At 37.2% G+C, this 22,522-nt stretch overlaps 2 protein-coding genes across 2 annotated transcripts in view; one reads left to right on the forward strand and one right to left on the reverse strand.

Annotated features, from left to right (window-relative positions):
* The window catches only part of LOC149089671 (uncharacterized), a 61,782-nt gene extending 46,235 nt beyond the window's left edge, over positions 1-15,547 (reverse strand). The window contains exon 1 of the mRNA XM_089234539.1: positions 15,316-15,547. The gene's annotated coding sequence lies outside the window, so the exon portion shown is untranslated. The remainder of the gene's footprint in view (positions 1-15,315) is intronic.
* LOC149089672 (arylsulfatase B-like) lies at positions 1,436-21,027 on the forward strand. The gene is made up of 11 exons (XM_089235538.1): positions 1,436-1,511; positions 4,600-4,810; positions 5,480-5,639; positions 8,529-8,641; positions 9,779-9,904; positions 10,013-10,135; positions 12,894-13,020; positions 14,604-14,903; positions 18,272-18,421; positions 19,465-19,760; positions 20,671-21,027. The coding sequence occupies exons 2-11, from the start codon at positions 4,631-4,633 to the stop codon at positions 20,839-20,841; spliced, it is 1,746 nt and encodes a 581-aa protein (XP_089091664.1). The 5' UTR covers positions 1,436-1,511; positions 4,600-4,630; the 3' UTR covers positions 20,842-21,027.
* The last annotated feature ends 1,495 nt before the right edge of the window (positions 21,028-22,522 follow it).

A 22,522-nucleotide genomic window follows, 5' to 3' on the forward strand; every position in this document is an offset into this window, starting at 1 on the left:
CATTATTTATTGATACGTCAAAGATTACATATAGTGAAAGGACATTAAAAATATCTAGTTGATATCTCAACTAGATAACGATCAACTGATAACGAGCAACTGAGATAACGATATGGTAAAGGTTCTGTTCAGCTTTTCCCCCTCCTCCTTCTCCAACGGCATCCCCCCCCCTTCACATGTATAATGTATCTTTCTTAATCCTTCTATTATATACTGCACATAGCAAATGAGAAAGGGAACAAGTAAAAAAAAACTGCAAAACAAGTTTGTAGGTGAGGGTGAAAAAAAGCAACACACTACTAATACTCTGTGTTATACAATTATCTGTGTACCGTTCCTCCCCACCCTTATTACTTTTTTCTTTCTTTCCCTTTCTTCAAAGGTGGAACAAGGCTACCACATTCATCGCCTATACATCTAATGCAGGTCCTTCAAATTCGTCACCAGCAGCCTGTACGCGAAGGGGTTAATGAGAACTCAAATTAACTACCAAGAAATGTACGTGATAATTATTTCATTTTTTCTCAATGTGGTAGTAAAAAGATAAGGATGTAGCAGAGTCTGAGTGAATATTAGTACCGGGTGAGAAAATAGTATTAACTTTCTCTATCATTCAAATTATAAGTGAGTGAAAACAAATTTAAAATGATTGCAATTTTATAAAATTTAGTGGGGATGCTGATGCTGTGACAAGATTTTTTTTTTCATAAAATATACCCCCGTTTTGATTTTTTTGCACCAAACAAATTTTAACAAACCACGTGAAATCAACTTCACCAGACCAATCTTTTACGGTCACTATAGGATCTAACCCTGGCACTTCATACAAGGCCGTAGTGAGAGTGGACGATGACCAGATATGTAATAAATGACTGAAATAATAATGGGAATAATAATGTTAAGTCTACTTCTCTATCATTTTGCGCCCCCCCCCCCGTCCGAAAGAAATTTCTGGTGCCGGCCTTGACTTGAGGTGATCGGATCCAGCACGGTACCCACACGACTGCACAGTGATCAAAACAGCAGTGATATATTAAAATTTATGGGTAGACCCCCACTCGAGTCTGGCTCTTGATAGCAATTTTCAACATTGGAGAAGTCATTAACCCTTTAAAAATCTCAACTACGGTCAATTTTGATGGCATTTGGGGGCATCGAATTAACGTGACATATTCGACAAGCAGAAGAAGCAAAACAAAACAAAAAAATTCTCAGTTATTTTTTGTTTTGTTTTTCCTCCACGTATTCTTCTTTTTCATGACCGTTTAATATTCGACTGTAATTCCGCCGTTCCTTTTGCATTGAATGCCGCAGTAAATCGACTCCTTTTCTTCTTGGGGATTGTATATGTACACAATAGGATATGAAATGCCAAGGAGATGTCATTCAAGATGGCCGAACGTCTCTCCAATTGTTTTATTTTCTTCGGTCTCTCACTCAAGATGCTGATTCCACACGCGGCTGCACGTACATTAGAGAAGACGGATTGATCGTCGTCCATGAAGAGATCGGTGAGTTTTCTTGTTCCTTTCTTATCGGACACATAAAGTCAGTCACAAAAGTGTGCATGCACCCTTCGAAATGCTACTATTCTAATTATTACACTGCTCAACACTGAATTTGATCTCAAAGATACCTCGATTATTTTACGGTGGTTTCGAGGCTCTGACTCCGAATCATGCGTTTGTTTTATCAGCTTGGCTATATTTTTCGAGATAAGTTAAAACTAAATTTCACACATAAACAACCTACAAATCACACTCAAAGTGCGTCAGATGTGACTCAATAATAAACTTAAGGCATCCGACTACCTTTCTTGTCAATTTTCTTTATAATGGTACTGGAGTGGATTTAAATAATATTTTCTGACATAAAGCGTCCCAAAATGGTGAGAAAATAATAAATTTTGGACTAACTCATATCATTTTATATGTAAAGGCAATTTTTATGTCAAATTTTAAGCAAAATTCATGTAATATTCCAAACAAAAATTCCGCAAAAAATTATATAAATGGAATGTTTTGTTACTTTCACAGTACTTTCAACTTATAATGGTGCAAGTTATGAACCATAATTTGAAAGATGGTATGGTATGCTCATAAGTTACACTCAAATCTATTTATTATAGGTGTGAATTTTTTTGAAATTTCATTCTATATATAGTCTATAAAACACTGTAATTGCAGAAATATATATAAAGTATATTAGACTTTAGATTTTGATTCATAACCTCAAAAATATGTATATAGCAGAATATCATATTAAAATTTCGTAATGATACAAGGAACAGATTTTTAGAAATCATGTTTCAAACTCAAGTAAAACGTCAAAAAAAAATAGCATTCTTCGTAAAACACGTTTAAAGTTTTTATCCAAATATTATTTTTATATGTAAAAAAACACACAACACTAAAGTGGACGTAACTTCAATTCTAAGCGTTACATAAGCAAAACAAGGTGGAGGGGGGGGGGACTCAATAAAACTTTTATATAGAACCTCTTAGTACCAGGTACTGTTCATCAGTGTTTTGTGTTGAAATAGAGTCATATAGAAAGCCATTCCGCTGATATTTCAGTCGAAATCAGAAATTCGGTCAAGTAAGAAATTAATATTAAATCAACTTATAATGCATAAACTGTGCATACTTGTTATTTTTTCTTTAGTATATCTAGACTTTCGTGCTGTGTATACATCATTCGGTTATAACATACCCACTAGGTGATTCGAGAAGAGTATGTCATACAACCCACGTGTATGATACAGGGTGATCAGCGAATAAGCCCTTATTTCAAAATTAAATATCTCTACAACAAAGATCAATAGAATTATGCGGTAAACGGTACGTTTATTAGCAAAACTGTAAGAATGTTGTACAGAAATTTCGAAAATTTAGTTTTTTTTTTTAATTTTTTAAAATTAAAAAAAAAAACAAAACTGGAGATTTTGGGGGTTCCGAAAATCCTCATTTGTGTGAAGAGAAACCACTGCATTCACCTAAAGTTACTGCATGGGCTGCGGTATGCGCCATGTGTGCTGACAAATTGTTCCAAAATTGTAACGTAACGTTCAGTAGTAGTCGTTTCTCGCACGAAGAAGGGGCCGATAATGCCTCTGACGCATACCACAGCCCATGCAGTAACTTTAGGCGAATGCAGTGGTTTCTCTTCACACAAATGAGGATTTTCGGAACCAAAAAATCTCCAGTTTTGTTCGTTTGTTTTTTAAAATTTTTAAAAATTAAAAAAAGCAACTAAATTTTCGAAATTTCTGTACAACATTCTTACAGTTTTGCTAATGAACGTACCGTTTACCGCATAATTCTATTGATCTTTGTTGTAGAGGTATTTAATTTTGAAATAAGGGCTTATTCGCTGATCACCCTGTATAAACGAGGTCTTAAAATTAGCTTACGTAACAGTAACATATATATATGCATAAAACGCATTATTGAGATTGTCGCAGAGACAAAATAAGCAGCACATAATTGAAGTGTAATGTAGCAGGAATATAGTTTTCGATTGATATCTGAAAAGTTTTGAAAATATTTATTAAAAAATAAGGTACAAAACAACATGCAGACATTTTGGGAAATGATAATGATTTTTTTTTCTCTCTAGCTTATGCTAACGGTTTTTCTTTGAAGTTGACAGTATTGTACAATTTAAAAATTCAGAAGAAAAACAAATAAACCCACTGATGTTTATGAATTTTATATACACACGTCACCCCAATCAATGGCTAATCACTTGATTATTCATTGAATAATGATAAATCACTTGAATTAGCTCAGATTTCAACGTTCAACAGTGAGTGAGTGGATTTGCAGCAATTGCTCATTTATCACTGCCATCCATAAAGTGATCACACAGTAACAAAAACAAATAAAAATTCGATAATTTAAAAAACATAAACGATGCAGTTTGCTACAGAAAAAGACAGGATCTTATTAAATGTCAAAAATTTTATTGTCATAATAGCTACATTTATTACCGGCAGTACCGCTAAAGTTGGAAATAAACTTCAAGTGTTGAAGTAAGAAACTAATCTGTTGTTTAAAAATGTAACTATTTCGGCAATAAATATAATTTCTCATTTAAGAAATTTAGCTCTTTTTGTCAGAAAACGTCAATATATCAACCACATGAATGAATGTTTTACAAAAAATGTTTGTTTATATTTTCCTCGATTTTTTTTGCAGCATGTTATATCCGAACTTTTTTCTTGGTTAAGACCATTCTTATGGTATGTTATATCCAATGTGTATGTTTTAAGCAAGGTATGTTATATGAAAGAGGTAAAAATATATAGACGTGAACGGGCCAAATTTCAAGGATTACACAATCGTATGTTATATCCGGGGTATTCTACTGACATTTTGAAAGTATTTTCTATTCGTGCATGAACGATATTTACGTCTTTCTACATGAGTCAGAAAACTAACTTATATGTCAAGTGTTCGGTTAGAAAAAAAATGTCCAAGTCCCCAGCCTTTTAGTTGGTTTTTTAAGTGCAATTTTGAAGGGTGTATGTGACACTGACTGTAATTAGTCAATCTCCATTAATACGTATAAAAAGCATATCTCTTAAATACCTTACAGTTTTCTTGTGCATCAAGACCGAATATCCCCAATGTCCATCAACGCTTTCGTCTGTCTCGTTCCGGTTCTACTCGTGCAGTTTATGGCAGCTGAAGCATCTCGGAAGATCACCGTAGAGAAAGTAGAAGAGGATAAAGAAGTCATAAAAGATCGTGATGAAGGCGATGCTAAGCAGCCGCCGCATATCGTCTATATCATGGCACCGGATTTGGTGAGTAGTTTTTAATGTTGTTGTTTAATAAAATTTCTAGATACATCCTTCCTTCGGGAACACTTCGACATCTGTCTGAGAGATGTCAAGTGGGGTCTGTCCGGTCCTTCAATATTGTTGAACTACAGGGTGGTCACAAAATAATTTTGCCGGTATTTTGTATAATATTTGTCGTTATTCATCGCTTAAACTAGTCACAATTTTTTAATAAGACATCTACACGGATTGGTTAAGTTCAGGTTTTTAACCAATCTATGTTGATCTCTTATCCAAAACTTGTGACTACAGTTTAAACCATGTCGCTGAAAATACGGCCCTAAATATAATTTTCATTTCATTTTTGATGTCTTATTTATTCGAGAAGCTTTATTAAAATATTAATCCTCATCAGTTTTCAATATACAAACTATACCAAAACAATACCAAACTATACTGTTTTAAAATTGCAGTTGAATTGTTCCCAGCATAATCGGCTACCCGAGTTTGTATGATAGAATCGTTGATATCAGATTAAGCAGGGTCGACGCTATATCTCGAATTTCATTCGCATTCAACTGTTTTTGTGGCCGCTAGGAGAGCTCGTACATCTACAAAGTTGTTTTACGACCACTCTGTACTTAGATTGTGTAAAAGTGTACACATCAATTCTCTTTTGATGTGTCTCTTCAGGGTTGGAATGATGTCAGTTTCCACGGCACTGCTGACATCCCAACACCGAATATCGATACGCTGGCTTCATCCGGAATCGTGCTACAGAATTACTACACTAGTCCTCACAGTTCTCCGTCCAGAGCCGCTGTACTGACTGGGTTATATCCTATACACATAGGTGAGTATACCATCCTATATTGAAAATATTTTTCTTACATTAAACTATAAATATTACTTGAGCGGCTTCCCAAAGTATCTCTCGATCGAGACTCAGTCTACAGAATTCACATTCCGGAGAGGGAAGGTGGTTAGAGCTTCGGATAACGTTTGTGAGTTCTGGCAGCAGTAGAGTTAGAATTGGACACTTTGAAGTCTGGTGTGGAAACAGTTTAGCAGCTTTAATACAATATCTGTACATCGTGCTTTCCCCCTTCCCTCTTACAACGACTTGTGGCAGGGCTCTAGCCCAGGGGTGCACAATCTCCGGCCCGCCAAGAGGTTCCATACGGCCCACGAAAGGTGTTACGGTAGAAAAGTATCAATACACACAACACGATAAATGCTTAGGTTGACCACATTTTTTTTCACAAAATCATGAGATATCACTATCCATATGGGATATGACCATTAATCGCAAAGAATTATCAAAGACAAGTGAGGTTGCCAATTTAAGCTAAAAAAATTCTCCGAAGACAACTTTCTAATATTTAATTTATCTCATGAAAATCATCTCATTTCTTTCTTTTTTTTCAAAAACCAGAGTAGGCTTCGCTGAAAATGAAGGGAAAAAAACGGGATACTTTATAAAAATGTTGGGGCGACGAAAATTACGGGAATGTCTCGTAAAATACGGGTCATATGGTCACACTACATATGCAAGTTTCTGGCCAGCGCGAGTGGCAGAATTACCGCATATCTGGCTCGGACTGAAAAGGTTGTGCACCCCTACTCTAACCCATAAATCTTCAACCTCTTACTCCGAGCGCCGTGGTGTTTGCTCACTGAAGCACTCGAGAGTGTTCGAAGCTTGTATTTTATTCAGCACTAGTTAGTCCATCCTATTCGAGCTACATTCAGAAATCTGCATTATGGTCTGAGGCTGGCCATAAACAATGAGCATGACTCAAGAAATTTTGAAAACCACTACTCTAGCTCATAGGCCCTTGGTTAACTTTCTATCATTGTTTTATAAGTCTACCGCGAGTTAACATGCCAACTAGAAACGTTGGCTTGAAGATTCATAATAAAAAAAAACTGTCCGAGAGGGGTTCCTGCATGCAAGGCGATCTTAATGCCCTCCCGAGTAGGACTGGCGGAGCTAGGGCCTGAAATGGATTGGCTTTGAATTTTCAACGTGTTCCCGTAACAGGTAGATTGCTCTCACTCTGAATTTCGCATTGTAGGTAATCGGGTGGGATTTCGAAATTTCTCAAACATGTTATTTGAGTAACTGATAATTACATACAAAAAACTGTATGTAATTTGATCAAGAATCGGATGAGCAATTAAAAATGTGCTGTTTCGCATGCTAGAAACATTTTTTGTACTAGCGTCATCTGCCGTGAAATTAAAACGTTAAAACACTAATTTTTAAATTGGATACATATTTTAGAAATATATTTCTTTTTATGACATTATGAATTAATATTTTGATAAAATTTAGTCTAATTAAGTTTATTAATAATGAAATTTTATTCAGTCAAATATCGGTTGAAATACTTTTTATTTATTTTTTTCCGTGAACACGAGTCCACGTAATTTCAAGTTACGGTTTCGGTAACTACGCGTGCCAATCAAACTTAGTTTCGGTTTCACTATAGGCATCTATTATCGAATATAGATGATATATTTTCCGATAGTATGTGCACCCTCGTATATATATAAACGATATTTTTATTTTCTTCTAAAAAACAATTTGTTTTTCCAAGTATGTTCTGTAATATATCATTTCCGCGATATTTACGAATATTTGCACTTAAAAGCGTGGAATTGCTTTTGTTGGACTCAGAAGAGACAGGACAACAGTTTTTAATTTTGTTTTTTTTACCACACAGGGACTGTATGAAAAATTCTTTATTTTTTCATGTTTACGACCTCTCAAATAAATAACGACATTTTAAGAAACTGCATTTCATTTATGAACTTCTTGTAATTAATAGTATACTACCAAAGTCAACGGATGCACAGATTATCCTATGGCCAAACAATCATAATCCCCATGTTTAAGACAATAGCAGGGCGCGTACAAGAAAGTCCTATTATCCTGAAGTAACTGGAACCATTCATCCCAGAAGCATACTTCTAATTATAAAAAGTACCAAAATAACGAGTAGACTTCCGATACGTCAATCATATTCCGAAGAGTTATATAATTATTAAAATAAGAAAATTAACTTTTTAGTCGGGTACCCTGTCCTAAAAAACAAAATTAAAAAGTTGTTGGTTGTTCTGTCTCTCTAGAGCCCAACAAATAAATTCCATGTTTTTAAGTTCGCTTAGATATTTGAAATTGAAAAGCGCTGAATACGAAAGAAGAAACTGAAAGAACTAACGGGCAAGTTTATTCTACGTTTCATAAGCCGTTCTTTCCCAAAATTTTCAGAGATTTTTGAATTCAAATATCTCTAACCAAATACTGCACTTGAAAATACATGGATTTTTTTTTTTAATTTTCTCATGAGAGACAGAGCAACTAACAATTTTCTACTGGTCTTTTTAGGATAGGGTGTTCAAATAAAAAGTTGATATATTTTTAATTTTAATAAAATTTTAGTCCATTGCAATATGAATGACGTATATTTGAGATCTACACATCATTTGAATACTTTTTTCCAACTGGAAGTATGCTTCTAGGATCAACGGTTCGCGAGTTATTCCAGAGTAAAGGGACTTATATATGCACCGTGTATATTACAAATTCCCATAAGAAAGAAAGAGACAAATCATGTAGCACGAGATAGTCCGTAAATTAAAATTTTCTACTTTGTTTTTTTTCAATCGAGTCTTCTTTGGGACAATTGCATTGCGCAAAAATGGCACCATTGAATTATATTTTTGCATTTCGTAGGATTCCAAGGCGGTGATATTAAAAACGGTGAGCCTTCGTGCCTCCCTAACGGCACAAAAATTCTACCAGAATACCTCAAAGATCTCGGATATGCTGCACATCTCGTCGGCAAGGTAAGAATCAATATTGATACCTCGAGCTGAAAGTAATATCAACACTAACACCTGATACAAGCGTGTAATGCCTGGTATATAGTAGCAAGAGCAGTTATTGTGGCATTCGGAAAAGATATTAATAAAAAAGCAAAAATTCAGGCATCGGCTGTTTTAACTTCAAAATGCGTAAGCCAGATGGCAGCACACCTAGATTGCACAAGCGCGTATAACTTAGACAGTTAGGGCATACACATACAGAATACAAGTTCTGGCTCGAAAAAAATCTCTACCAGTGTGGGACCCATTTTTAGCACTTCCGATCACATTTGTTTTGGTCGACTAGGCTTTTTTCCCCCTTTCAACTTGGATTTGACGCACGGGTCACACGCCCCTGTTACGATGCACATTTATTTATTTATTATTTATTTCCATGCTTACTCCCAAAATTTTTAATCCGATATAATTTTCATCGGGCCCTTTCTACACTTCAGGCCCACGGGCAGTGCCCGGGTGGGCCTATGAGTTGAGAAGACACTCGCAGCACTTCTTGATTACTTAAATACGTAACACGTAGTTTACAGAAACAAATCTCACGTTTACAAAATACGCAATACATTCGGGCACAAAAAAAAATCATACGCCCGACCCATCCATTAGGATATACGGTCAATCAAGGCCACGAATCTCTTTAGAAAATGTTCTTTTCTCATCCTAGCCCGTGGGCACCCCTGGAGCTCTCTCCAAGAAGTCCAGGATCCCGTAATTAAGAACCCCGGGTAGAAATCTACTCTACTTTGATAAAAATACGAGCATGAGACTCGGCCTACAGTTCAGAGCGGATTCGCTAACGGCTGTACACAAATCATTGTGAGGTTGCTGAAAAATTGAAGGTGTTTCACCGCATTTATAGGTTAAGTCACCTGCGGTGCAGTTCTACATCACGTAAGTGGACTACAGCACATTTCCAAATCACTTGAGTGGTCTGCGGCACATTTCAAGATCACTTGAATGACCCACGGCACGTTTACTGAAAACTTAAGTGCCCTGGGACTTATTCTCAAACCAATGAATAACCCCCCATTCTTCAAAATGGTGGCCCACCCTTGACGTACGTAGTATACATGTGTGATTGCATGTTTTTTTTCTTATACACAGTGGCATTTAGGATATTCCACAAAACAATGCATGCCGGGTAACCATGGATTCGATAGTTTCTTCGGATGTTTGAACGGCAACATCGACCATTACGACTACACCTCGTTCAGGAACTACGGGAACGTGGTAAATATAACAAGGAATTACATTATCTTGATGCGAACTCTCTAAATTAAACACTTCGGTGTTATTTCTATGTTAATTGCTTAATTTTTATTTTTTCGTCGCAAGTAGAAGATGTGGGGCGTGGATTTCTACGATGATTACACGCCTCAGACGGATTTCCGAGGAGAATACATGAACGAGGTGCTCACGGATCGGGCCACGGAAATCATCACTGTTCACGACATCACCACGGCAAGTAACACTGCTCAATCAACGTTGGTTCTTAAAAATGAAACATTAACAGAACTGATAATAGCTTTAGTATTTAACAAGGTGACCGGGAGCCTGGAGCACTGAATGGCCTAGTACAGTATCAATAGTAGAGCACGGAACAATGGTCAGTCTGAACTTGAACGTTTGTGTAACAGTGGTGTATGATGGATGCTTCTAAAAACAAGTACAATCTACGAGAGACATAATTCCATTCTTTTGGCGAAGAAGGTGTTTTGTCTGCCCATTTACTTGGACATGGTTTAAGCATTACTTTCAATGGGTTAAGTTTCTAGCCGAATGGTTATGGCAATATCAAAGAAGAGCTGTCAACGTGAGTCTGCCTTCTTTGTTCGTGGTGACGCGGGACGTCTCCATTCCAAATATACCCTCTTCGTTGCCGGTTCAAAATGACTGCACAAAGTTATAGCCCCTGCCATAAACTTTCGTTCTCATACACCTGCTTGTATTCGGGAAAAAATTTACTTGCTGAAGCATCAGTTTCACATAAGAATCACCTCTTTCGAATCAAGACTCGGTTAAATGCATCTATCAAACACCACTGTAGCGGATACACGTCACTTCAAAGCCAGAGCTATACAGTAAGAGCTGTTTCATCCCTTTGAAGCCGCGATTGCCGCCTTGGGTCAGTGGGCGTAGTCTCCGAGTTACTGCGTGACGTCACTGCTCAAACCCTTTTTTTAGCAGACGACATCAGCAAACGAAAAACGTGCTCCTTTTTTACAATTAAGTTATTTATTCAACTGTTTTAAGAGTGATCTTTCGTTCATATGTGGTACTAATGTAGTGTCAAAAATATGCGCATGTGATATTTGTATATAATCTATAATCTAAAAATTGGTTAAATCCAAGAAATAGTTGGAAAGTAATTATGTCTTTTGATATTAGCATTCAAACTAATAATAATAAATAACTTCAAACATTTTATAAAATAATTTTTTTTTTAAATATTTGCTTCCCATGTTTCTATGTAGCAGTTACATAGCTCACACCTAATTCAAATGAAAAACAAAAAGTTAATCAAAAAATATACGTATTAAAATTCAAAAGACAATTGAAATTATCTATCAAGTTGGTGTTCAATCAACCCAATAAAAAAATTAACTTACCTACGTGATCCAACTGAAATGTATTCGAGAAAAATATTTTCAGTGGAAAATCTCTTATCTTAAAGGCAAAATTTCTTAATTCAAATTTTGAAATAGTTAAAAAAAATCAAATCAATGAATAGTCAGATACTAATGACAGTAATCGAAAAGATAATTTTGGAAATAATATAGTAGAATGGGCAGTACAGCGATTGCAAATTATCGTAATTGACAGGTAGCGAAGCGGAAGCACTTATTTCTGTTTGAGCAATGACGCTACTCATGACGTCAGCTGCTACCGACTCCGGAGCGTCATGAAATAGCCCTCACTATGCAGTCCTGGCCAAAGCTGAGTCATGGAAGAATCTGTACCTAGAGGCCTCTTTTTATATGTTATGTGGTAAATGTGATAAAAAAAAATCATGTTATTATACACAAAAATGCATAATCGCCGAGCATTTTAGTAAGTTTGATAAATGTCCCTAAATTTATTACTTTTATCAGTGATTATGCATAGTATCCAAGCGCAGATGCGGATTAAAGTTGGTCGTGGCCCCGGGGCGCGAAAGAAAATATTGCCCCTCCCCAAATTAGAAAAAAGTGTGAAGTTTCTGTTTTTCTGGGCCCTTTAGAAGTCGGGGCCCCGGGCGCGCGTATGGTTAATATCCGCCGTTAAAATCCGCCTCTGCCCAAGCGTCACGTCGTTGGTAAAATGATAAATCGTACTACTATATGATGCTAATATGCATGATGATTCATACATGTATTATATCGGGGTCCGACTATATTCATCACACACACGACTCATTTGGAATGCTTTTTATATTTATCAAATATACAAATTACTCTACGGTATCATGCATAATGACAGCTAAAAGCGATAAATTTCAAGTATTTGTCGAATTTAGCAACGACACTTGGTTATTATGCGTAACTACCGGTAAAGGCGATAATTTTTTTATTGTTAATCAAATATGCTAATGACGCTTGGGTAGTATTAGACATTAGACAATTTCATTTCAATACCAATGGCTGAATAAAAAGCAATGCAAGATTTTAGCTTAAAGGGAAGAAGTAGTTGTCCCATTTTAGAATTGAAATAAAAAAACAACATAACGATTAAACATTTTGCAACCAAATATGTAGGAAAGAAAAAAAGAGTTGTCCAGAGTTTAACCAATATCCGTTTATCATGTCCCATTTGAGCAAACGGGGAGTATGGTCACCGTACTTTCGCAAACAGGATCTTTTTCGGATATAGTTATCATTCTGTTATTGCTATCTGAAACGCATCTGAGTCTTGGTGTGATCACATTAAACGGCATGTACTGTACTTGATTATTTCGATAGCTCACCCACTTAGAAAAAATTTCCAAGAGCGTTAACCATTGACTAACAAAAATTGGTTCCCTATGTATTTCGTAGTGCTTATTCATTATTTTTTGAGCGTTGGTCCTGCCACGTTAAGAAATCATAAGGTGAGGGCAAATGACCTTTTTTTCTGGAATCGGGGTGAGGGCACGCACAATCGACTCCTTTTCTCTGAAAAACCAATTTAGCGCGAGAGCAATCGACCTGCACCCGTGCAGTCAATTTACATTAATTCCTATTATTATTCTCCTTATACTTAGCCTCTGTTCTTGCTCTTCTCGGCCACAAGTCCGCAAGCTGGAAACATTTACGCACCTCTGCAGGCTCCTCCTCAAGACGTTCGACAATTCAAACATATCCAAGACATAAAGCGCAGGACTTACGCAGGTCAAGTATAACATACACCGTCTGTACAAAAAGTTCCCGGACTAAGGGAGTTAAAATATCGAGCAACTCACCATCAGTATTTGACATGCTACCCTTCTCAACTATCATACATCCCGTTGCTTTCACGCAGAAGTTTGCTGAGTCTTTCCAGGGAACTAACTATCGAATTTAATGTGTGTTCTCTGAAGAATATGAATAATTTTTCAATCCTAAAATCCCTTCGTCAATGGCAAAGGTGTCTGTGAGGAATGAGGTTGTCCGTGGAAAATAATAGTCTAAAACAGTGATTCTCAACCTTTTTTGACTTTTCAGTATATAATTTCTATGGCGGAGCTCTTTTTGTGTATAATTTTTATGGCGGACCCCTGAAGAACTCTTTTTTTTTATTTATCTATCTTATTTACTGATTTATTTTATTTTCCTCGATTCGCTGCGGAGCCTCTTGGGCAATTTGCCTGTTGTGGCGTTGTATTTGTATTTAGTGCACACGGAGCCCCAATGGCTCCTCGGAACACCGGTTGAGAACTGCTGGTCTAAAAGATTCACTGCTAGGGATAACTCAATAATTTTACGTAGCACTGTCTAGATGTATTGTTACCTGTCAAAAATGAGAGCCAAATCTTGACGTCACGTACCATTTCTAGTTACAGTCTTGGAAACGAAAAATGCCCACCGGTGGTAAATGAATAATAAGATGGCGTAAAGTACCCCTGTTGCATGATGTTTGGCCCGTAACTGCATGAATGCTAAAATTTGTGAGTGAGCTCATGTCCCTTGACACATTTGAAACTGCCAAATGTCATCGATTTTCAACAGATAGCGCACCAATCAACAGAAACTGGGTCCGGGAACTTTTTTTACTCGTTTTTGTTTCCTTTATGTAATTTTTTTTATAGGTTATAGAAAATTATAGAAATTAAATTTTTTTTACCTTAGGGGACGGTAGACGAAGCATGTCTTCGTTTATCTCGTGTCAAGATTCATATCAAAGACATTCCCTCCGTTTAAATCAGGGGAGCGCAACCTCTCACCCGTGAGCAGGACCAAGAAATTTCATCCGGCCCGCGAAAGGTGTTCCGGTAGAAAAGTATCAATACACACAACATGGTAATGGCCTAACTGAACCTATTTCCTTCATAAAAATAGGGAAATCGGGATCTATACTAGACAACCCCAATTATTGCAAAATAAATTGTCAAATGCGAGCAAAATTACCAATTACAGCCAAAAATTGTCTAAAGCAAGTAATTTCGGACAGGATTTCGTTTTATGTGAGCAGTAGCAGTGTTTCAATCATAACTAATACCCTCCCAGTACGTGACTGACTCATTCTTAGTCTGTCAGTACAGCTTCTCTTCCAATTTAACCTATTGATGACCCGATATAAAAGTTTATTGAAGATTTTCTCATTCAATTCAGCAAGCTAGAAATCGAAAAAGTTCGTTTTAAAACTTTATGGAGAGCCCTCACAGAGGGTCACGTTGATCACGTGAGGTTCCTTTAGATTCCGCAGTTTTTCTAACCAATGTCATACTCCATGAGAACCATAATTATAATGTATGAATGAGTATGACTCTTTTCAGGAGCTGTTTGGAACCTCGACAAGACAGTGGGCGCGATTTTCCAAGCTCTGAAAGACCGCAACATGACCGACAACAGTGTTATCGTGTTCGCATCCGTGAACGGTGCGGCCGTTGCCGGTCACGATGGTGGATGGGGATCGAACTGGCCACTGCGAGGCCAGAAGTGGAACCTCTTCGAAGGTGGAGTGAGAGTACCAGCTTTCGTTTGGAGCCCGCTTTTGGATCTTGATGAACCGAGGACGTCTCTAGAGCAACTTGTGCATGCGACTGATTGGATGCCTACACTTTATTACGTAGCTGGTATGTAAGATCAGTTTATTAAATAAGTTCGCCAAGAGCTCCTAAAAAAACGGTTGCGCCATCTTTGAGAAAAAGTGTGACATCAGTATATATATATTATCTTTGTAGCATATCACTGTTCCTTGTCATGCTTCTTTTTTTTAACGATTTCAGAGGCATAGCTTGGTGTTAAAAAACTGTTCTTAGCTCAAATGTGAATGTGCGACAAAGCCGCTCTCCTTTACAGGCTCCTGAATCTCATCTAAACCGGAGGTTCTCACTTATTCGAGAGATACGTGCATTATCAACTTGGATAAAATCAAATCAGACTGGAATGGGAGAAGGATGGCGAAAGCTTAAACACACCCTTCTCTGCGTATCAGCAAGAAAATACGGTGCATTTACTTTCCGAACGTTAAGTATTAAGACTTACCTTGAACAATACAATACTTGAAACACTTGTTATTGTCCATATACACAGAACGAATACTCTAATTACAGAAAACCCGTTCACACGTTATGAGACATCGATTGTGATGTTTCTCCGTCCACGTGCAAATTATCAATTGATCAACAACAAAGAGACATTCGTGATCTCCTATATTTCTATGGACTACTTTTTTTCATTGCTTCTGCATCACTTTCAAATTTCTTTACTCCAACTGAATTGTTCCAAATCTGTTGAGCTTATCAGTTTATCAAAGCGAGAGATGTTTTTCGTTAAAGGCAATCGTGATATCGTGAATAACGTTTTTTTGCTACCTCTACCACCAACATCACGGCATGGCATCCAGGATAAGTCAGAGCTTCGGTAAATCTCCTACTATTTGGACATCTGGTAATCTTCAATAACATCATTGTTTTATACCGACAAAAAATATCGTCATTCCTCGGTTTAATGGTTGTCAAACGTATCGTATCAGATGGAAAATGGAGCCTTTTAGATTTATCTAGTTTTCACAGCAGGCGTTTTCGCAATGCTTGGATGAGAAGTGGCCATAAAAAATAAAAAACCTTCAACCTTCCTGCCCTTTTATGCGCATTTAGTGTCGAAACATCTGAGCTTTCAGAATACACCATATAGCCAAAAGTCTGTGTGGCCAATTTGGAGTTTAGACATTTTTTTCTCGAATTTCTAGAAAAATACCGAACGAATCCCTTTGAAATTTCAGTCACATGTACCTTATGTTGGCACCTACCATTTCCAGTGAAAATTCAGTCACGAGTGCATTTGGGGGCCGACAAAAAATGAAATAAGAAAAAAATTCTGATCAACCCTGTATAATAAACAGTTGCAAATGATTTGTAACTTTAAGAAAATATTGATCCAATTTCGTGCAATACTTGTGTGCATTTTCGTGAGAACAGCATGTATATTGAGAGGAGCCCACCAGAGGGCTAGCTCTCTGGTGGCTCGTCGTCCATGAGCTATTAGCTGATCGGTTTCACCGTCCATTGCACGGTTTCGTTCGGCATATATACGCTCTAGCGAAGGAAAATCTCTATCGCCTCTGTAGCTTAGTGGTCAGAGCACTCCAGCAATCGAGGGACCCGGGTTCGACTCCCGGTGGAGGCAGAGATGAGTTTTTTCCTTCCTTAAAAAAAAAATTAACATCTCAAATAATAAATATCTTCACAACATCCAGTCTTCAGTATATCTTGTATAAAAATTCTAATTTTCATCGCATATTTTTTGTTTGTAGCATGAGGAGTTTTCAACCAATTTTTACGTAAGTCACATGGAATCTGACAGCATACATGAGATACTATATAAAAATCTATAATTTGATCATTCCTTATTCAATAAGATGAGTATTCTTAGTAGATAATTTTTAATTGCGCATGTGTGTGTGCACACGAAATATCTATTTTATTTTTTCATAATTTGGTTACCAGATATGTAGAGAATGTAACTTATATAAAAATTCCAGATTTTTCTAAATTCAAAAAAATGTACGCAATATCGGGGACTGTAATTTAAGTTACTGGGTGAGAGTATCTGTATGATAAGGGATTCCCCCCCCCCAAATCGTTATATCGATTATTTTCTGTCATTTGATTATTTCTTCGTTTTTACATCATACACGTGTCTTATGTTCAAGATTTCTGTCATATAGCATCAGACACGTCTTTGCATATTCGCATAAAGATGTGCACATATTTTTTAAATAATCAAATAACATAAACGACTGTCGGTTGTTGCGACATCTCGGTTATAATGCCAATAACAATTGACTTTCTGCGCTGATCACAATTGAGAATAATTTTGCAGAACCTTGCTTATAATATTGATGAAAATGCCACGGACTCGGATATATGGACATATTTTTCGTTGTTTTATGGCGTTTTAGATACTTAACGCTCCGACATGCTCCTAATTAACATGACGGGACATTACTATTTTATCCGTAACTTCGCCTTTTCTGACATTTTTCATTACAAAAATCTCCCGTTTTCTCCGGTATTTTGGGCGAAATTTATTTTAATTGTTAATCTTTACTAAAATCAAAGATGAAGGTATTTCGCATAATTTATGAAATGTGTAAAAATGCATACGACTGTAAATATTTATTTCACTGCCATGATAATTTTTCTCCCTGTGAAATACATTTTAAATCACTGCATATTTTCTAGTGCTGTATTTCTCACCTATTGTTATTCATTAGCCATATTTGACGATTTCTCTGACAGTTGGTCAGTCTTGAGTCATGATGTAGTTGTCTGCAAGAATTCCTGCTGAACTGCTGCTGAAAATTTCTCCCAGCATAGTCTATTGAACTGTTCAAGTCCCCTTGGGGGTCAAAGCGGTCACCACGATTTCGGTTGGTAGCGGAACAAAATCGGACAAATATTGCCGAGCCCTCAATGTTGGCGTTTCATCTCTCATTCCTCCACCAAGCTGTCAAGTGGCAACTTTCGCTTTAATGGGCTTTATGAAGAGATGCAGAAGATCTTCTCTAATGAAATTTAAACAGATCTGGTCTGGTGGTGACATTTGGTAATACAGTATTTGTGTAGAGAATTGGTGATATCTCGTATTCTCTCATGTGACCCCCCCCCCCCAATATATACATACCGTTTTCCTCTCAATCAAATATGATCACCCTAATCATAATGAAATAACAACTTCTTACATAGCATTTGCTTGCATCTGATAACATTTCTCGTTTAAAAAAAAGGTCTCGAAAAGGCGATTTTTCGGTTGTCACGACACCTCGGTTATGACGACAAAAATTTACGAAATATTCTATGTCTTTATAACCAAGTTTGACAGTACTGTAAATATTTTCATAATGACGGCCATCTTAAAATTCATTTTTGCACATTTTCGACATCGTTTTGACATTTTAATTGAGTAATTATGTTTACCTAATACGCATATCTCACAGGAGGCGACGTTGGAGACCTCGGAAAAATCGACGGCTTCAACGTGTGGCCTCAATTATTGGAAGATTCACCATCACTAAGGTCGGAAATTTTGCTTAATGCGGATGGACCGACGGTAGCTCTGAGGATCGGTGATTACAAGCTCATTCAAGGTAAAAACCAATAATTATATGTCAGTGAATACCCATGTCAGTAAATGTCACCCTTTGTTTTTCCAGCTTTCAAAAGTTATTAAAAAACTCACCCCTGACAATCAGGGCCGGACCTAGAGGGCAACAAAATTTAAGAGGGTGGAAATTTTAGGTGGAAGACGAATACACTGTTATAAAACCACAGAAATTTTACAGTGGTGGAGACGGAAAAATCATGTTTGTCTCCCCCACCTCACTACAAAAATCCTTTTTACGGCGGCTCTGGTGATAATTAAAAACAGGGTATCCCATAAAATTCATAGTTTAAAACTTGGGGGAATCGGTATATTTGAATGCGGTTTGTGAAAAGATTGATTACAAAATCATTTCATAAAGAAAATGCCGAAGAGTTTGAAACAAAAAAAAAACATGCTATTGAAATCTCACGAGAACGAAGAAAACCACAAAATGGCTCACCGACGCCACAGACAATCCCTCGGTAAAGGTCCCGGCTGGAACTATGATTATTGGCAGGCGAACGGAGTTTCATAAAAACACGTCATTCACCGTTTCATAATCATGAAAGCACGATTTTAATCGATAAATCATGAAATTCCCGGAATGGGAGTTCGTTATTTTTGGGTCCGACTATATTTACCAAACATGCAAGACTCATTTGTGAATATTTTTCACATTTATCAAATTTCACAATTACACTAGGGATTAGGGTATTATACCTAATCTTCGGTAAAAGCGATGAATTTTAAGTATTTATCAAATTTACCAAGTATATACGCTTGGGTATTCTGTATAATCATGAATAAAAATGATAACGTTATTTGGCATTTATCAAATGAACCAATGACGCTTTGGTATTATGCATAATCGCCAGTAAAAATGATAAACTTATCAAACTTACCGTGACGATTGGTATGTATATATGAATATGTATAATAACGTTATATGTAATGTAACGTATGTATATGTATCGGTTATGTATAACAACCGATTCATCACATTTACCTTAACATACAGTATATATTGTTTGATCTTCCGTGTTTAAGGGAGCTTCGAGAGCGATACCGGCTGGCAAAGTCCATCGCCAACGTATGTCTCCCTGAACACCTCTCTGGACGAGTGGGTATGGAGCTTCGACAACACCCTGAAGACTACCCTGGATAACACGACCTGGTGGCTGTCTAAAACTGCCGATGATTGGCGGGCCGAGCTTGTAATCGACTGTTCTCTGATAGAGGACTCTGAGAAAGTGGAATGCGATCCCGGAGGAGACGACGCGTGCCTCTTCAACATAGTCAGGGACCCGTGCGAACTAGTCAATTTGGCACAAAAGTATCCTAAGGTGAGCAGCTGGGGAAGTTAAACATTTTCGACACTATTAAGGGGTCTTCAACCTTTCAGGCACAGCAGGCCAAACTGAAACTTCCCACGAAGCCAGCGGGGTCACCAACCCATTTAATTTATTCATATCTAAATAGAAGGAGCCCCACACACACACACACACACACAATGGTGTCCCCGAGTTAGACAAATACAAAAATAATTGAAGACTGCTGTTTATTCTAACATTAATTATTTTAATAATTATCAATTTCGATTATTTCTGAAATAATTTTTTCTCAATTATTTTGAAAAGGTTTTTCGTTAATTTCTAATTTAATTAATTGGTTCTGAGATTAATTTTAACTTGAAATTCCTTCAAAAGATTATTTAATAATTTATTTCGCTAATTCCGGAAAAGTATTTCCCTTCTCTATATATCATGAAATCATTTCTTTCAATGATCATGCAATTATTCTTTTATTGATTATGAAACAATTTCTTTTATTGATTATGAAACAATTTCTTTTATTGATTATGAAACAATTTCTTTTATTGATTATGAAACAATTTTTTTTAGAAATTATGAAATTATTTTTCTCATCGATTTGTGAGTTTTTTCACTGATTCTAAAATTATGTGGTCCAAAATTTTTAAAATTATTTCTTTCATTGATTCTGAATTTTCATAAATTTGTTACGGAATTATTTTTTTCGTTTATTTTAGAATTATTTATTTATATATTCACAGAATTATTTCTTTCATTAATTCTACAATTAATCGTTTTTCAAGGTTTTCGAGCATTTTCTGAAAATGATCGGTGGGCCACGACCAAAAGCTCTGAGGGCCATGCGTTGAAAGTCCCCTGCTATATTGAGAATTCTCTAGCTAAGTATCGGCAGCAAATTAATGATAATGTTGTTCTCTTCCAGATCGTTCAGGTGATGAAGGACAGACTCAGACGGTACCGAAACGAAATCGTGGATCCAGTCAGTCAGTCTCCAGTCGATTCTAAAGCGGACCCACGTTGCCACGACTTTGTATTTGTCCCCTGGTTGGAAGACGATTATGCAATGGATTGCCGTTATGGAAACGGTCTTTGAAAACACTAAAAAACTAGTCATGCGAGGATTAAAAACAGGAATTAAGTTTCTCGTGGTCCTTCCTTAAGTCATCACGTGGAGATCTATGCAAATGTATCATGGTATCCGGCACCGAATTCTGTACGAAAAACGTCATTGCGTGACTTTGCTCCAGAAATTTCAATAAAAGAGAATTATCCATGTCTCCATCTATTCTATTTCTCGTTCATGACCACAATCATATCAAGTCAACTTAAAGATCAAACAATCACCCGTTGTACTTTCCGCGCCCAGTCAAGAACCCCTTTATAGTCCTAGACTTCCTTTTACAGGCCTCACAAATTCATTCCACAATAATCCATAAGTACCACACGTAGCTCTGGATTCAGTTCACGTGACACATATTTTGCATGTGGGCAGTTTCTTGGTTATGATGTCGTGGCACTTGGACTTGAGGATTCTATTATGAGTGACCAGTAAAATTATCATGAGATGCGTGAAAGCTTCTCTTAAGGCTTCGATACTGTTTTAGGATCGTATTGGTCGTTCATATTGTTCATCATTATCATTGCCGCGGTGCTCTCTCGCACAAGTCACTTGTAAGGGCTAAATAACATCCGTATCATTGTTTAAGGCGGCTACACACGTAACTGCAAGCTTAAAAGGCACGCGTGTTCTATTATACATACGGGAAGGCAGGTTATCAAACTCGCATCGACTCTACAATTAACAAGATGGTATTAATATAATTATTTCTGCTATGAAAGGTGTTTTTGCTGTTATATTGGAGTTTCTACGACATTCAACCTCACACCTTAAGCAGATACGCATTTGCGGTTTTGCCGCCTGTTGTCTCTTTCTACCAGTTTTTCCCTGGGCCTCCACACTTCGGGAGGGGGGGCCGATGAGCTTACGTTGCTTCTTGCGACAGAACCTGGGTGTTGTGCCCGAGTGGCATGGTGGTAAGATGCTCGTCTACCCTCGTGAAGGTTGTTGTCAGGGTCCCGGGTTCGAACCCAATGGAGGATATATATATCTAAGATATTTTCCCTATCGAACTCGAGGGGACCACCGATAGACAGCGCCTTCACTTCTAACCCATCTCACTAATGGCAGTAAATTGCAATATAGCGATATGTGCCGAGTCGGCGTTTAGTGAAGTAGTAGAGCCTGGGTGTCTCGCGGTTTCTTCAGTTCTCTCTACATGGATTCTGCCACCCTTCTCTCATTTTCCAGTCTAATTTCCTTGATTCTTCTTTCGTAGAATTCGACACCCAGCAGGCCCACTATAACCAGCTCGGCCTCCCCCCACTCCTGCAAATACACCTTGTGTCACCAAGTCGCTCTTTCGCTAACTCTCATGGTCACACACTCTTTAAGTTGCTCTTGTAGTCACTCACATGCTTGCACACTGTTTTAGTTATTTACATACTTGCACACGCTGTAAATCATTTTTGGTCGCTCAATGACATGGTTTCCTAGCTTCACAGGTCACTATTTTGATCATTTACACGTTTACACATGCGGTTTCATTCTTTTCGTCGTTTATATGCTTGCTTGGTTGCGCTCCAAGTCACCCTTTTTTCTCACTCCTGTGCTAGCAATTTCTCTATGTCACTCTTTTGCTCCCTCACTGTCTCGGTAGCGGGGCCGTTTCAAGAGCATCAAGGATCCCCTTGGACACAATAATATTTTTGAGGCC

The sequence above is a fragment of the Pholcus phalangioides genome, unplaced genomic scaffold (genome assembly GCF_987345545.1).
Source record: "Pholcus phalangioides strain wild (caught in Gottingen) unplaced genomic scaffold, Ppha-v1.0 ptg000001l_1, whole genome shotgun sequence".
Taxonomy (NCBI): Eukaryota; Metazoa; Arthropoda; class Arachnida; order Araneae; family Pholcidae; genus Pholcus; species Pholcus phalangioides.